The sequence below is a fragment of the Balaenoptera borealis genome (assembly GCF_965194805.1).
Source record: "Balaenoptera borealis genome assembly, chromosome: 19".
Taxonomy (NCBI): Eukaryota; Metazoa; Chordata; class Mammalia; order Artiodactyla; family Balaenopteridae; genus Balaenoptera; species Balaenoptera borealis.
The window spans coordinates 61,101,328-61,116,605 of record NC_138878.1 but is presented as its reverse complement, the minus strand read 5'-3'; the positions used below and the strand labels follow the sequence as shown (position 1 = coordinate 61,116,605).

General features: G+C 50.3%; 1 protein-coding gene and 1 long non-coding RNA gene across 3 annotated transcripts; one reads left to right on the top strand and one right to left on the bottom strand.

The window, feature by feature from the left end:
• Positions 1-5,208: 5,208 nt before the first annotated feature.
• Positions 5,209-9,042, bottom strand: SELENOW (selenoprotein W). The gene is made up of 6 exons (XM_082368697.1): positions 8,886-9,042; positions 7,359-7,383; positions 7,200-7,253; positions 6,925-6,999; positions 6,720-6,818; positions 5,209-5,606 (listed from the first exon to the last, which is right to left on the bottom strand). Exons 1-5 carry the CDS (start codon positions 8,930-8,932, stop codon positions 6,738-6,740), a joined length of 282 nt encoding a protein of 93 aa, XP_082224823.1. The 5' UTR covers positions 8,933-9,042; the 3' UTR covers positions 5,209-5,606; positions 6,720-6,737.
• Positions 8,398-14,730, top strand: LOC309617071. Of its 2 annotated transcripts, XR_014237742.1 has the most exons (5): positions 8,398-8,538; positions 13,180-13,276; positions 13,379-13,554; positions 13,639-13,946; positions 14,470-14,730. It is a non-coding gene; the product is annotated as an uncharacterized lncRNA (long non-coding RNA). The 2 variants fall into 2 exon arrangements; XR_014237741.1 differs by lacking the exon at positions 13,379-13,554.
• The last annotated feature ends 548 nt before the right edge of the window (positions 14,731-15,278 follow it).

The window sequence follows — 15,278 nt, the reverse complement described above, 5'->3', positions numbered from 1 at the left end:
GCACCACCTTATTTAGGTAAAGGGCTGATGGAGAGCTTCATAACCAAGGGAGGGTAACAACCTTCTAAGACAGGCATTATTAAATAATAGAATAAAAACAAGGGGGAAGCAGAGAACAGGTTTGTAGTAAAACGATATTCAAGGAACGTATGGGACAAACACAATGTGTCTATCTTATTTGGGAATCATATTCAAACAAACCAACTGTAAAAAGGCAATTTTACAATCAGGGAAATTTTTAAATGGACCAGGGATTGATTATATGATATTCAGGAATTACTGCTAATTTTGTTAGATGCAATGATGGCCTTGTCGTCCTGTAAAAATAAAAATTAACCCAAAAGAATGGAAAACGGGTGTTCAAACAAAAACTTGTACATGAATGTTCATAGCAGTATTAGTCACCATAACCAAAAGACGGAATCATCCCAGGTGTCCATCAAAGGATGAACGGATAAACAAAATATGGTACATTCATACCACGGAATATTATTCCGCCGTTAAAAGGAATGAAGCACTGACACATGCTACAACATGGACAAATCTTGAAAACATTATGCCAAGTGAAAGAAGCCAGCCCCTGGTAACCATGAATCCACTCTCTGTCTCTATAGATTTGCCTACTCTGAATATTTCATATAAATGGAATCATACAATATGTGTTCTTTTGTGTCTGGCTTCTTTCAAATGGTAAATTTTATGTTATGTGTATTTTACTTCAATTTTTTTAAATGGCAGGAGGACAGGCACAAAAGGAAAGTGTGCTGGCAGAGTGCCTTCCTCCTTCTTCCTGCTTTGAACACAGATGTGATGCCTGGAGCCGCAATGGTCATCTTGCCACCATGAGGCAAAAACCAAGTGGATGAAAACCCAACAAGCTAAAGAAAGGAGAGCATGAAAAGATAGAAAAATTCTGAAACCTTGATTACATTGTTGAGCTGACTACCAACCTTAAGACTTCTTAACAATAAATATCCTTGAAGTTTAAAAAAAAAGGGTGGGGGGGGATGGAGCTGCCTGTCAAAGAGGTGCTGCAAAGTGGAGTCTGCCGAAGAGTTAAGCTAAGAGGACCGAAGGACTCAGTCTTTTCCCTGGATGGAGAGAAGTGAGGAAAGGCAGGGAGCCATAAGAAGCAGTTCTGAGTCAAGAAGGGAAGAAGGAGGCAACAGAGGCATTGAGGGCAAAATCTATCACTTTGCACATGGTCCTAGTCATGCTCAATCCCAGCCTGGGGTTGCCTGGATCCCCCACTCCCTTTTCCCTTGCTTCCTCCCTCCACCAAATCTTCACCCAGAGATGTGAGGTCACTTGTCTGAGGTCCCACAGCCAGCAAGTGGTGAAGCTGGGACAGGCAGGGGTCCAGAGAGAGAAAGGATTTGAAAAGACAGAAGATGTATTTTTCCCGCTTCCTGACTTCTTTGAAAAGTGTCACGTCAGGGACTTCCCTGGCAGTCCAGTGGTTAGGATTCCGCACTCCCACTACAGGGGACATGGTTTTGATCCCTGGTCGGGGAACTAAGATCCCACGTGACCTGCAGTGTGGCAAAAAAAAAAAAAAAAGTGTCATGTCACCAAGCCCAAGACGGTGATTTTCTTTACACTAAATCTCAATGAGCGGAAGTGATTCCATGGTCCCATATTGATTCCTAGTGATCCAAGGTGGTGTGAGGAAGATGCAGTTCTCCCAATTGGTCACATAGTGTCGCTATCGGGAAAGAAATCACTGTTTCTCCCGGTTCAGGCTCCCGGTGATGCTCTTGCTGAAGTCTCTTTTCTTATTTATTTATTTATTTAATTTTTGGTTGCGCTGGGTCTTTGTTGCTGCGTGCGGGCTTTCTCTAGTTGCGGCGAGTGGGGTCTACTCTTCGTTGCAGTGCGAGGGCTTCTCAGTGCGGTGGCTTCTCTTGTTGCAGAGCACAGGCTCTAGGCACGTGGGCTTCAGTAGCTGTGGCACGCGGGCTCAGTAGTTGCGGTGCCCGGGCTTAGTTGCTCCGTGGCGTGTGGGATCTTCCCAGACCAGGGCTCGAACCCGTGTCCCCTGCATTGGCAGGCGGATTCTTAACCACTGCGCCACTAGGGAAGTCCCCTCCTTTTCTTGAAGATGTGAATTGTCTTAGCCAAAATTGTTAAGCCAAAATAGGATCATAGCATTTTCTCTTTCTCCTCCATGCATAAGGTAAAATTAAAATAAAAGGACTGTGGTAGATAGTTCTAGTGCTCACCGTTTTTTCCAGCTCTCTTCCTCTTCCTGACTACAGTCCCCAGGCAGGCTCTACAGGTGGGCAGGGCTGTGTGACTATTCTGGCCAATGGGCTGCAACTAGAGGTGATGGGCGTCACTTCCTGGCTGATGTCTTTAAGAGCTAGCACGTGTTTCTTTGTGCTCTTTTCCAGCCACGGGGACTAAGGATGCTGTGGGTCCAGGTGCAGCAATGGGAGAACAGTCTCCGTCTGTCTAGATCTGCACTATCCAATAAGATAGCCACCTGCCACAGTTGCCATGAATTTGAATGTAAGTTTAAATAAAGTAAAATAAAAATTCAGTTCCTCAGTCACATCCACCACCTTTCAAGCTCTCGAAAGTACCATGTGGCATGTGCCCAGTGGCCATGGTGTTAGAGCAGATACAGAAAAATTCCATCCGCGCAGAAAATTCTATTGGACATTGCTGCTCTAGGTCTCTGAATGGGTGCAGGGAGGACAGTTGCCCTGGAGAGGACTTTGCATGTGTTGCATTAATCCATTGAGATTTGGGTTTGGTTTTGTGTATTTCCACCGAAGCATAACCCAGCCTAGCCTGACCCACCAGATTTCTTGCTTAAACAAAGGACTTGGGAGTCTTATGTCATTTAAATTATCAAGTGGTGGCATAATGTGACTTGGCTAAACCAAATGGAGAGCTGGAGGTAACACCATGCAGACTCCAGTGGGGTTAAGGTCAAGCGCCATCGAGTCTTAGTAGCTCACTAGCCTCTCTCTGTGGTCTGTCTCCACCTACCTGGTTTAGATCTAAACCTCCAAACAATTGTTTTCCTAAGAGAACAGTCAGAATCATTAGAAGTGAAGACGCGTGGGGTCTTTGTTTCTTGTCGCTATTATTGATGGTTGTCATGGGAGTTTTCCCAGATGCCACTGGGTATGGACCCATGGAGTACAGGCACAGTCTCATGGGTCATAGCATTTGTCTTAGGGGAGAAACAATTTCTGTCCTCGCAGAACGAGTGGCTCAAGGTTTGGGAGTTCATCGGGTTAGAACTGTATTGTATTTGAGATAAGTGTGGACTTCATGACCATCAAAAGCATTAAGAGTTCCTCAATTCTGAGGGAATCTAACAGTCTTCATATGACCGTCTGCCAGGAAGGTTATAAAAAAAATCATTACTGTTGACCCAGCTGTTGCACTCCTAGGTGTATGCCCAAAGGAACTGCAAACTGGTGTTCAAACAAAAACTTGTACACGAACATTCATAGAAGCACTATTCACAGTAGCCAAAAAGTAGAAACAACCTAAATGCCCATCAACTGATGAAATGATAAACAAAATGTGGTCTATCCATTCAGTGGAATATTATTCAGCCATAAAAAGGAATGAAGTTCTGATGCTAGCTACATCATCATGACATGGATGAACCTTGAAAACATTATGCCGAGTGAAAGAAGCCAGACACATAAGACCACATATTGTATGATTCCATTCATACAAAATCTCCAGAACAGGGAAATCTGTAGAAACAGAAAGTGGATTAGTGGTTGCTCGGGGCTGGGCATTGGAGGGGTGCTAAAGCATGCGGGGGTTTCTCTCTGAGGTGATGAAATGTTCTGAAGTTGACTGTGGTGATGGTTGCATATATCTGTGAATATAGTAAAAAACATTGAATTGTATACTTTAAATGGGTGAATTGCATGGTATGTAATACCTTGGTAAAGCTATTTTTAAAGAAAAAAGTATTTCTGAGGCTGTGATTTTTTCTAATTTTCAGACATTTATCCTCTTATCTTTTGCCCAATGACTGGTGTCTTCCAGCTGTGGTTCCTTAGATGTCTCCAACTTAGAAACCTCCGAGATGGTACTTTTGCATCCAGGTGCTTCTTTGTAGCGTCTAGTGGATTTCCTCACCTCACCCAGGCCACCCAGCGGCCTGGCTCAGAGAGGGTGAATTGAGCCATAATCAGGCATGGTTCATTCGCTACAGTATTTTCCAGAGTTTTTGTAGGAGGACTGTTAGAGCTCCCAATCTGTCAGCCCACAATGAAGGTGAGAGCCGTCAAAACAAAAACAGCATCCTCCTGTTTGGGGCGCCTTTTATAAACATTCTAGTGGATTTTATACAGACTAAATTTTGTTCATATGTCTTAATGATTTGAATCAAGTTTTCAGGATACGCAGATGCATGTAAGATACAATGGCCCTCAGTGAAAGGACTTCTGAAAGAACCTATTTTAAATTTTGAAATTTCAAAATACCTTTATTAATACCCGCCAGGACCTAACCCTTTACAACATGGATCCTAAAGGTAGTTTTTAAAACCTCAGGGACTCACGCACATCTTCAGGCCCCATCCCAATTGTAATCAGCTGGGATAATGTCAAGACGGAGTTCTTAAAAAATGAATTAACTGTGGTTTGTACACAAGTGGCCAGTCACCCGTAACGCTTACAGTCTTGTCACATGAAATATTAGGAAGTGGGCCCGTGAGACTTCCAGGCACTTCCCAGCGTCCTCAACACCGGCAGAAGAACAAGGCATCTTGAGACTCAGGCTCAGACCTGACCCCCGTTACTTCTGCCTCATTCCATTGGCCAAAGCAAGTCATGTGATCAAACCCAAAGTTAGGAGGTAGGAGGTACAGGTCACCTCTAGCATGAGGACGGTAAAGGGGGTAAGGCAGACACGCGAGGAGGGTGAAATACAGGGCCCCAAACACAATCTATGACGCCACCCAGCACCTTTCTTCCAATCATTGCCAGCTTTCTCCTGAACACAGCAACCAGGGGCCCACTTCACACTGGAGGACTTACACCAGTGATGGTTACACGCAGCTCCAGGTGGCGTCCAGAGGCCACCTTAACCTTGGCTTTGGGGACCACTGAAAAGTTCAACCCTGAAGTTAAGTTATAACTCTGTACCTATCATATCACTAGTTTCCTGGACTGGAGAGCAGGGGGAGGAGGTGCCGGGGTAAAATGGAGCCACGCGGACACAGGCACAGTTTGTTAACCTCGTCAACATTTATTGAGTTGTGAACCGTTGCAATCACTGCTGAAATGTGAGACTCACTCATCCTGATGCCGCTCTCGGCTTCCGCTTGAAAAGGAAGCCTGGAGCAGGACCACCCCAAACACCAGAGGGTAGAAGGAAGACATGGGGGGGTGCAGGGAGATGAGGGACAGGGGGGGAAAGGAAGGAAGAAGCAGGACCAGCGTGCCAAGTTAGACTCCCGGGGACACACGCACACTCCCACACACACAGGCAAAGACCAGGGGCGTCCATCTCTACCCCAACCGGCAGCCGCGAGAACATCAGGGAAGGACCAGGCGTCCAAGAGACATTTCAGTCCTTCCTGTCATGAAGCGTCTGCCGAGAGGGGCTGGGCCAAGGTCACTGGACTGTGCAGAGAGAAGGGGTGGGGAGGGGGCTTCAGACTACAGGGAGAGAGGCCAGATTAAAGGGAGTCACTTCACTGACTTTAATCTCTAAGCTTTCGCTGTAATAATCTGTAACCATGAGTAAAACAGCTCTGCTGAGTTCTGAGTCCTTCAAGAGAATCGCTGAGCTTGACGGTGGTCTCGAGACTCCTGAAACTGCACTCAAAAACCATGCGAACAAGAATCATTCTTCCCCTCTCTCTTTTCCCTTACATAAATCCCATTTTTGCTTATTTTAGATGAAATCATCCATTGGTGGACTCCTCTGGAATCCAAGCAAACCTTGTGCTGATTTAAGCAAATGCCTTTGAGTTACTGGCAGTTTGGAGGTGGCAAATGGTGTGTTTATGCAAGGGATGCGCTCCGTTTGTCCTTAGGAGTTCAAACCCCACAAAGGTGGCACCCCACCTCCACCCCCTCCCTCCTACAGCAAGAGCCCACACATCGCCAGCTCATGCAGCTTTGGAATTATGAAATTCTTGATTTTCTTTTTTTAATTTGGGGAGACTCACTTCTTTTCAGACCTGCACAGGAGGCAAGACATTCATATTTTTGTACTGCTTTAATTCAAATTTGCGGGTCCAAATTCCCACTGAAAGCAACCTCACTCTGCCCTAGTGAGGACGATAAGAAACGGAACTTGAGTTCACAGCGTTTGAGAACCAGGTTCCTGGTGCAAAGCATGCTGGGGGCAGGTACCTGGGTCCACAGTATCCTGGCACAGGACACTCAGTGCTAGCACACCGTGGGGTGGGAACTGGCACTCAAGCTTAGAGGGGGGCAGAAAGTGCTTCTAGGCTCTCAAAAGCCAGGAGCCAGAGCTTGGTTATGGACTAGGTTAGTATCCAGGGCCCAGTTCCAGGATAGGTTGGGTTTGGGGCTCATCTAGAATGTACAGGCTTGAAAATTGAAAAGCAGGTTCAGAAAGTGCGGAAAAGCAGTTCTATGATCCAGAGAACAACATGGAAATTGCTACTTGTTCTGGTATTGGGTTGGACACTAGTACTTGGGTTTGGAGTACATTAGGAACTAGGAGTCGTCAATTCTGTTGTCTAGGAGCTGGGTCCCCCTCACCTCTGCCTTCAGGGCCCATCAGGCCTGAGCCAAAGCGGCTTTGATGGCGGCCACCAGCTTCAGAAACTTGCTCTCCGTGTCCACATAGCCATCACCTCCCTGGAGAAGGGAGGAAGAGGGGAGGGATGAGCTGGGACCAAGATGCCAACCCCAGTCCCAACACCCCACTAGCCCAAAATGGGGCAGAATGGACAGACAGACATACCTTCTTGGAGTGAACCAACTTCCCCGCTACCAACACTTCAAAGAAACCAGTGACCTGGGGCGTCCCCTCGCCGCACTGGGGAGAGGGAGAGGTGTTGGCAGGGCTGAGATGCCCTCTTGGGGACACCCGCAGCTTCCCAAGGAATGGAGAACGGGGGTGAAGGGTGGGGCTGACCCAAACCACCCCCGCTGCCATCCAAGGCTGAAGGACGGACACCCAGGGCTGAGGGACGGACGTGACCCATGTTTGACTCCTTCCCCATCCCCAAGACCCACGATGTCCAGGTGTCCAGGGAACTCATCTTCTAACTTCTTCTTAAGCTGAAGATACTGCAAAAGGGGGTGGGAAGTCACAACAGGGGTCCACAGGAGCCACGCCAGCTAGCCCCCCTTCCCCCATCTTCCAGGGGTGCCTCTTGGGACCATTCTGCTTACCTTGGACTTGTAGCCTCAAGCGCCACTGGTGGGACAGTGTCCAAGAGAGCGGGTCCCAGGAGAGAGAGGGAGACGGTGGGGATCCAGGGAGAGGCAGGAGCAGAGATGGAGGGAAATGGGGGGGGGGGTCGGGCAGGAAGAGATGAAGAGGGACACAGATGACAAAACCAAGCAAAGCACAGACACCCTCAAGAGAGACGAGAGACACACCCGAGTGTTGGGAAGCAGCACACAGATGGGGAGGCGGGGACACAGGAAGGAGAGAGCCACCCACGCGAGGAAAATTCGACACAGAGCAAGGGAGACAAGAGATGAGCGGGGGTGCAGAAACAAGGGGCGACAAGGAGAGACCACAGCATGAGGCAGAGCAGAGGCGGAGGCAATGGAGAGAACTGGGTTAGGACGACTGCTGAAATAACAGCCCCACCCCCGCCCGTCCAAGGGAAACCATTATTCCTGGATCCCCAAGGCCCTGCCAGGCCCGAGGATGAAATCTAAACGCCTCCCCAACCCCCCACGGGAGGCTATTTTGGAACTGGAGTCTGGTGCACAGGCCCCCCGGGCCTCAAAATTTCACTCCACCCCCTGCGTGACCGAGCGGGCAGGGACACCGCTAATGCTGTGACAGATCTGAGCCTTTCATAACCCCCTCTGGACATCTCACAAACATGACAGCCAGTGGACCCAGATTCGGGTAATCTGTGATCTGCAGCCTGAACCTCGAGCTACTGACCTGCCACTGCCCCACTCCCAGCTTCAGTTTCCTCACCTGTAAAATGGAGCTAGACACACACCCCCACTCAAGGGGTTTCCGAGAGAGGAAATTCACTTAACATGTATTTATTCAGCGCCTACAGGCCAGCATGCCTGTGCATGCCAGCACAGCCCTAGGTGCCAGGGCGATCAAGCGGTCTACAGGACAGAACACTGCCTGCCGACCTGGCACTTTTTCACTCTGAACGGACCAATCAGATCAAATGTTTAACACCCAACACACAGCATTCCCTCCGCGCTAACGTTAAGATCACTCCCTCTACAGACAGGAAAAGCGAGGCCAGAAAAAGACTAGGGTTAGTAGCGAAAGGCATCCACTGTATGCATTCAAGTCCTTGCCAAACGCACGCCGGAACCTTCTCGAACCTTCTCGACTCTGGCCGGCCCCACCCCACGATTGTTCCAGGTACTGGGGGAGGGGAAACCTAAGCGCTGACGGAACCTCCTCTCCCATTACAAACTGACCCCCACCTGCTCCCCACACTGAGCCCCGGAATCGGGGGGGCGGTTAAAACAACACACACGTGTCGCAGTTCTACCTTTTGTGACCTGAGACGTCTAGAATGTTACAAACTGGGGACCGGGGGGGGGCAGAGAAATCAACGCCCTCTGTTTCCCTCCCCCACGGAATCCTTTTCCCAGTGGAAGTATGCCCATGAGTCCTGCCCCCGACGCCCCCAGCGCCCGGCTCCGCCAGGACAGGGCGGGGCCCGGGCGGGATTCGAAGAGGGGACCTCCGGCCCTCGTGCTCACCAATAGACGACTCGGACGGGAACACCCATGATTCCGGACCGGAGCATCAGCTTCAGTCCTAACACCCGATCCGCACCGCGGCGAGAAAATGCAGGGTAGGCGCCCCGAGGCGGAGCATGCGCAGAGAGGCCTGGTACGCGGCGTTCCACAGAGCGGACCAACGCCGGGGGGGTGGATGAGGGGAGAAAGGCCCCACAGCGGGGACGAGGGGGGCCCTGCGGCCCACCACCACCCTGAGGGCCCGACGCAAATCTCCCTCCTCTCGCCCTGTGAGGCCAGGGAGCATGCCGGCAGAGGGGGTCCCGGGAGAAGCCTTTGCGCGCCCCCTCCCGGATCTCCCCCTCCGGGCTGGAATGGTATGGCCTCGTGGGGCGGGGATTCAGGGCCAACTGCTACTGGGAGGAAACGGAAGTGCGAGCGCAGGCGGTTGTTTTGCAGCGAGGACCTGGGGGGCGGGGCGGCGGGGAGGCCGAGAGGGCCGTGTCCGAAAGGATTTGGGGTACTCAGGGCAGCCCCTGAAGCTGGGGTTTCCAGCGAGCGCTCCAGGGCCCCCGCTGCCTTATTAAAGCCTGGCATCCGCACCCGGGCGCCGTCTGATCAGCTTGGCATCCCCCCCCCCATTTTGCGCCTTCCAGCCCTCTCTGTGGCAAGGTGTTCATGGAAAGTGCTGGAAGCTGGAAGCTGGCAGCTGAGTTAAAGGCTTAGGGCGCGATGCATTTCTCTGAGCCTCAGTTTCCTCCTCCGAAAGATGGGCACAATCGCCTTCAGAGAATATTCACCCATCTAACAAATACGTACTGGGTACCTACCTGCAGTCATAGGTTCCGAAGACACAGCAGTGAAAAAATAGACAAAGTCCCTGCCCTTAGCTCTTCCCGAGGTCTTCCCACCGCAGCTTCTGTCTTTGATCCGCCGGTCCTCACCTGCTGTGACCCTGACATCTCGGGGCACTTGGCAGACATGGTTCAAGTTCCACCCCACCTCTTTTGCTGGCTGTGTGTCCTCTGATCTCAGTGGTCTTGGGACGATATAATGAGCCTGTGATGTAGAGCAGATAACATGTGGCTGGGCTAGTCAGTGTCCCATAAATAGAGGTCTTTTTCAGGCTTCCAGGGTCCTCAGAACAAAAACCCAAGCCTCTGGAGTTCCCTGGTGGCCTAGTGGTTAGGATTCCGGGCTTTCATTACTGTGGCCAGGGTTCAGTCCCTGGTGGGGGAACTTAGATCTCGCAAGCCGCCTGGCTTGGCCAAGAAAACAAGCAAAAGAACCCCAAGCCTTAGCATGCTCTGCCCCTGACTGGTCCCATTGTTCCCTTCTTGCCCCTCTCTTAGTGCCTTAGCCACGTGGAATCAGGGACCTCACCCACTCACCTGCCTCTGGGACTTTGCACATGCTGTTTCTACCCTCTCCTACTGCCTGACCCTGCTTATCCTCCAGAAATCAGCTCCAACGTATTGTAGGGAAAATTTTGTGTTGTGATAAATTATACCTTCTCTATATTACATTTGTATTAGTTTGCTAGGGCTGTCATCACAAAGTACCACAAACTGAGTGGCTTAAACCCCAGAAATTTATTTCACGGTTCTAGAGGCCAGAAGGCAGAGATCAAGGTGTCAGCAGGGTTAGTTCCCTCTAAAGTCTGTGAGAAAGAATTTGTGCCATGCTTGTCTCCTAGCTTCTGGTGTTTTGCTGGCAATCTTTGGTGCTCCTTGGCTTCTAAGTACATCACCCAATATCTGCCTTCAACTTCATGTGGCACTCTCCCTGTGTGCATGTCTGTGTCCAAATTTCCCTATTTACTTTATTTTATTTTATTTTATCTTTATTTTATTTTATTTATTGGCCATGCCACGTCGCATGTGGGATCTTAGTTCCCTGACCAGGGATCGAACCCATGCCCCCTGCAGTGGAAGTGCGGAGTCTTACCACCAGGGAATTCCCAGGACCCAGTCATTTTAGATTAGGGCCCACCCTATGCCAGTATGACCTCATCTTAAGTAATTACATCTGCAACAACCTTGCTTCCAAATAAGGTCACATTATGAGGTACTGGGGGTTAGGACTTCACATATGAATTCTGGTGGGACATAATTCAGCCTGTAACAAGCCATTCAGAGTTATATGATTCTATGGGGTTCTGTTTTACAACTCCATAAATTGTAGATAAGTGATGGCAGTACAAAATAATTCTTCTGTACAGGCATGCAAATGAATTCTGTCTGGTGGAGGGACAACCCTCTCTCCCTTAGTCTGTTTGGGCTGCTATAACAAAATACTACAGTTTATAGCTTATAAACAATGGAAATTTATTGCTCCCAGTTCTGGAAGCTTCAAAGTCCAAGATCAAGGTGCCAGCATGGTTGAGTGAGAGCCTTCTTCCTGGTTCATAGTTGCCACCTTCTCACTGGGTCCTCACCTGATGGAAGAGGCAGGGGATGTCTCTGGGGTCTCTTTTATAAGGGTACTAATCTCATTCACGAGAGCTCCACCCTCATGACCTAAGCACCTCCCAAAGGCCCCACCTCCTAATACCATCATCTTCGGGGGAACGCAAACATTCAGACCATAAGACCCCCCAAATGTTTTGCCTCTATTTGCATTTTTGTTTCAATATTCCTGATCTATAAATGCGTCTGTTCGTTGATTTTCCTTTGAACCAGTTATAACACCTCACAGTGTTAAGTGAAATCTTTAACATGTGTTCACTTTTAGATCTGTATGAGTCATGATCTTCCCTTTTTTCCCCAAAATTATCTTCTAACAATGCTGTCCTCAAGGAAGGCCACCCAAACCCCGCAGGCTGGCCAGGGTCCCCGCGGGGGTCCCCCAACACCGCCCCAACCACTCTGGTTGTCCCAGGTCTGACGTTTTCTCAGCACACCCAGCAAGTGGCTGGGCACAGGGCAGATGCTCAGAGGCTGTTTTGTTGACTGGGCTTAGGGCTGAGAACTTGCCAGGGGCCTGAAGAGTGAGAGACAACCCCCTTCTGCCACTGAGAACAAAGAGGTCTCTGTTGCCCAGGAGTGGAGGAGACTGGAGGCAGTAGTCATGCTTCTGGGGTTGGGAATCCATCCCTTGCTCACTCTCTCTCTCTCACACACACACACACACACACACAAATGGTAACCACAGCTCTCCCCTTACCTGGCTACACAATTGCACATCCAGACAAACCACAGCCCAGCCGGAGACACAACACAACAGCACAAACCTCTATTCTGCTACACAATGACACAAAAGCACACCAGGCTCTCCCTATACAAGAGCCCAGCCCATACCCAGCCAGGGTCACAACAACTACACCTCCAAATGCGCAACTCACGCACGATGGCTGCCGCCTCTACCCGGCCACGTGGTAGAACACACAACTGTACGCTGGACGCACAATAACACAACACACGTGTATCCGGACAGAGACACAGCAGCTCACCCAGAGATCCCGCTCACTGGGACACACAATTGTATACAGAGCGCACACTGCTGAATTTGGCCACGGGCATTGATACACGACCGCACAGCTGCACACAGAGACGTGATCAATAATGCCCACGGACACACACACACACACACACACACACACACACAACATTAACCTACCAATAACCCAGCCAGACTCCCAGACAGACTCTCACTTGGATGCATCTGGGCATGAACACCATTGCACAACCACACACCACCCCAGGGACACACCCAGGCAGAGACACTGCAGCCCAATCACACAACACACGGAGACTCCCACTCACAGCCTCACAGCGACCCACGCCCAGGCTCGGGCACACGCAGTAAACAGACGTGGTCCCTGCCTCCTGGGGCTCATGTTATGGTCAGGGAGACGGACACGGGAAAACGTAAATAAATAAGGATTCCTATTTATTTAGAGCATAGTGAGTGCTGGGAAGAAAAATAAAGCCAGGAAGGATGGCAGGGAGTGCTGGCTGGGGAGTTTTGTAAATAGATCAGGGAAGGCAGCTCTGTTATTAAATACACAATGAGACAAAAGCCTCCTTCGGGCCTAAATGGCAGGAAATGTGTTATCCCATTTTACAGATGGGCAAACTGAGGTACTTGGATGAGGTCACACCAGGCACAGAGCATGGATATGACCCCGCTGTCTGGCTGTGGAGCCTGTGCTCTGAACCACCTTCCTGTTGGCAAGACGGAGAAAAGGGGGGGCAGGTGGGGTGGGTCAGGTGGGATGGGGAGTTGTCAGGGACCCCGAAAGCTCCAAGGGGTGAAGGAGGCCTGGACTTCCAAGAAGCCAGGGGGTCCAGCCTCTGCCTCATCCCTGCTCCAGGGAAGACGCTGCCCGAGGCTCTGTGTCTAATCTGGTGGCCCTGGAGAGTGACCCGGAATCCCATCACGCTTTCAATGTCTTCAACACCCGGATGCAGGTAAGGCTAGCGGCGGGGCACCCCATCTGACTGTCGTTCTGCATGGGGCCAGGGCCTTCCTGAGGCTGTGGCTTCTCCTTGTGCGCCCCACCCCCACCCCAGGGAGGACCACTGAGCCCTCAGCAGGCTGGGCCTGTCTGTGGAGGACCCCGACTCCACCATTCATGGGACCAGCACGTGCAGAGGCCCCCGCCTGAGAGGGAGCCTGGAGCGTGTCCTGAAGCACTGACCTGACCCTGTCACTCCTCTCTGTGGGCCCCCCAGTGCCCTCTAGACAGGTCCAAACTGTTTAGTACTATTCACTCCATTCATTCATTCATTCAACAAACATTCACCAAGACCCTGATATATGTTGTCCCCAGAAGGAGAAGACCCAGAGTGGACGGGGCTAAGTTTGGAGGCATCCAAAGGGGGCATCTGACCAGCCTGGGAGGAGGTCAGGGAGGGCTTCCTGGAGGAGGGGACTTTGAGTTGATGAGGAGGAGGGAACCTGGCAGCGGGAAGAGAAGGTCTGAGGCCTCTGTCACCAGTGCCCACCTTCAGCTTCTCCAGATCTTCCACACTGAGACCAAGCAGGGTGCCGTGCTCCACCCCACCTGCATCTTCACCAACAGCCCCGAGGTGCTGCACACGCAGGAGCAGGAGGCCAGGGGCGGCGACAGGAACCGAGGTACCGTGAGCCCAGGCGGGGGTGGGAGGAAGCCCTCCATCGGGGACATGAGGGGTGGGACAGTGACCTCAGGGTGCCGTCTGGAGTTACCCCCTCACTCCTCCCCACACTCTGCCTTCTCTGGGGCTGCTGACGTGGGACCTGCAGGTCCCAAGAGCCAGACCTGGCTGGGTGGCCTTGGCAAGTCCACCCCTTGCTGAGCCTCGCCCTCCCACTAGGTGCTGGCTGCCCCAAGCCCCGAGGCCTGAGGTTTTTAGCAGTTAGAGCAGCGCCTGCCGGGAGACCTGTCCCGGGAGCCCCGTGAACTTCAGGGCTTGGTCCTGCCTGGGGGGCTCCCTCAGCTTTTCACAAAGCTGCTGTGTACCTTCATGCACATATGTCTTTGCACGGCCACCTGCTTTCCTCTGTCTTGTAGATACCTAGGTGTAGAAGCCCTGGATCAGAGGGTGGGTGTATGGTTAACTTTTTAAGAAACTGCCAAACTGTTGTCCACAGTGGTTGTAACATTTCATATTCCCACCAGCAGGGTGCCAGAGTTCCAGTTGCTCCATCCTCATCCTTATCCTCGCCAGCACTTGGGAGGATAAGGGACCTTATCCTTCCAATGGGCCTAGGGAAGTATCTCATTGTGATTTAAATTTGCATTTTCCTAAATATTAATGAAGTCTTTTCATGCCCTTATTTGCCAGTCCTATGTCTTCTCTGATGAAGTGTCTATTTCCTCAAATCTTTTGCCCATTTTTTGAGTTGTCTTCTTCTTATTAAATTGTAAGAGTTCTTTATATATTCTAGATATGTCTTTTGTCAGATATCTGTTTTGCAAATATTTTCCCAGTCTGTGGCTTGCCTTTTCATTTCTGCAACAGTGTCTTTTTTGAGCAAGACTTTCATTTTGATGAGTCCAGTGTATTTTTTCCTTTAATTATACTTCATGATTTTGGGTGTCATATATAAGGTATCTATATCAAACTTAAGGTCACTAAAATTTCTTCCTCTATTTTCTTAGAGAAGTTGAAGGGTTTTAGCTCTTCTTTTAGAGCTTATGCTTTTTTTTTTTTCTTATCTGGCTTCTCATCTTGTTCCAATCCATCACTGCCACTTGGCCTCTTGGAGAGATAAAGATTCAACCTGCAGGCATCAAGGGGGTGAGGGAGCTGGAGTTTCAGAAGCAGTTACTATAGCAGTCTTGGGTCTGCTAGCCTTAGAAAAGTCTGCATGCAAGGTTGGCCCTCGCCTAGCATTGGGGAAATTGGCTGATAAACATTTTCCTCCACTGATATGAAACTTTCCTAACGATAAGGATGCTCAGTCTGCCTAGACTGTACAAAACAA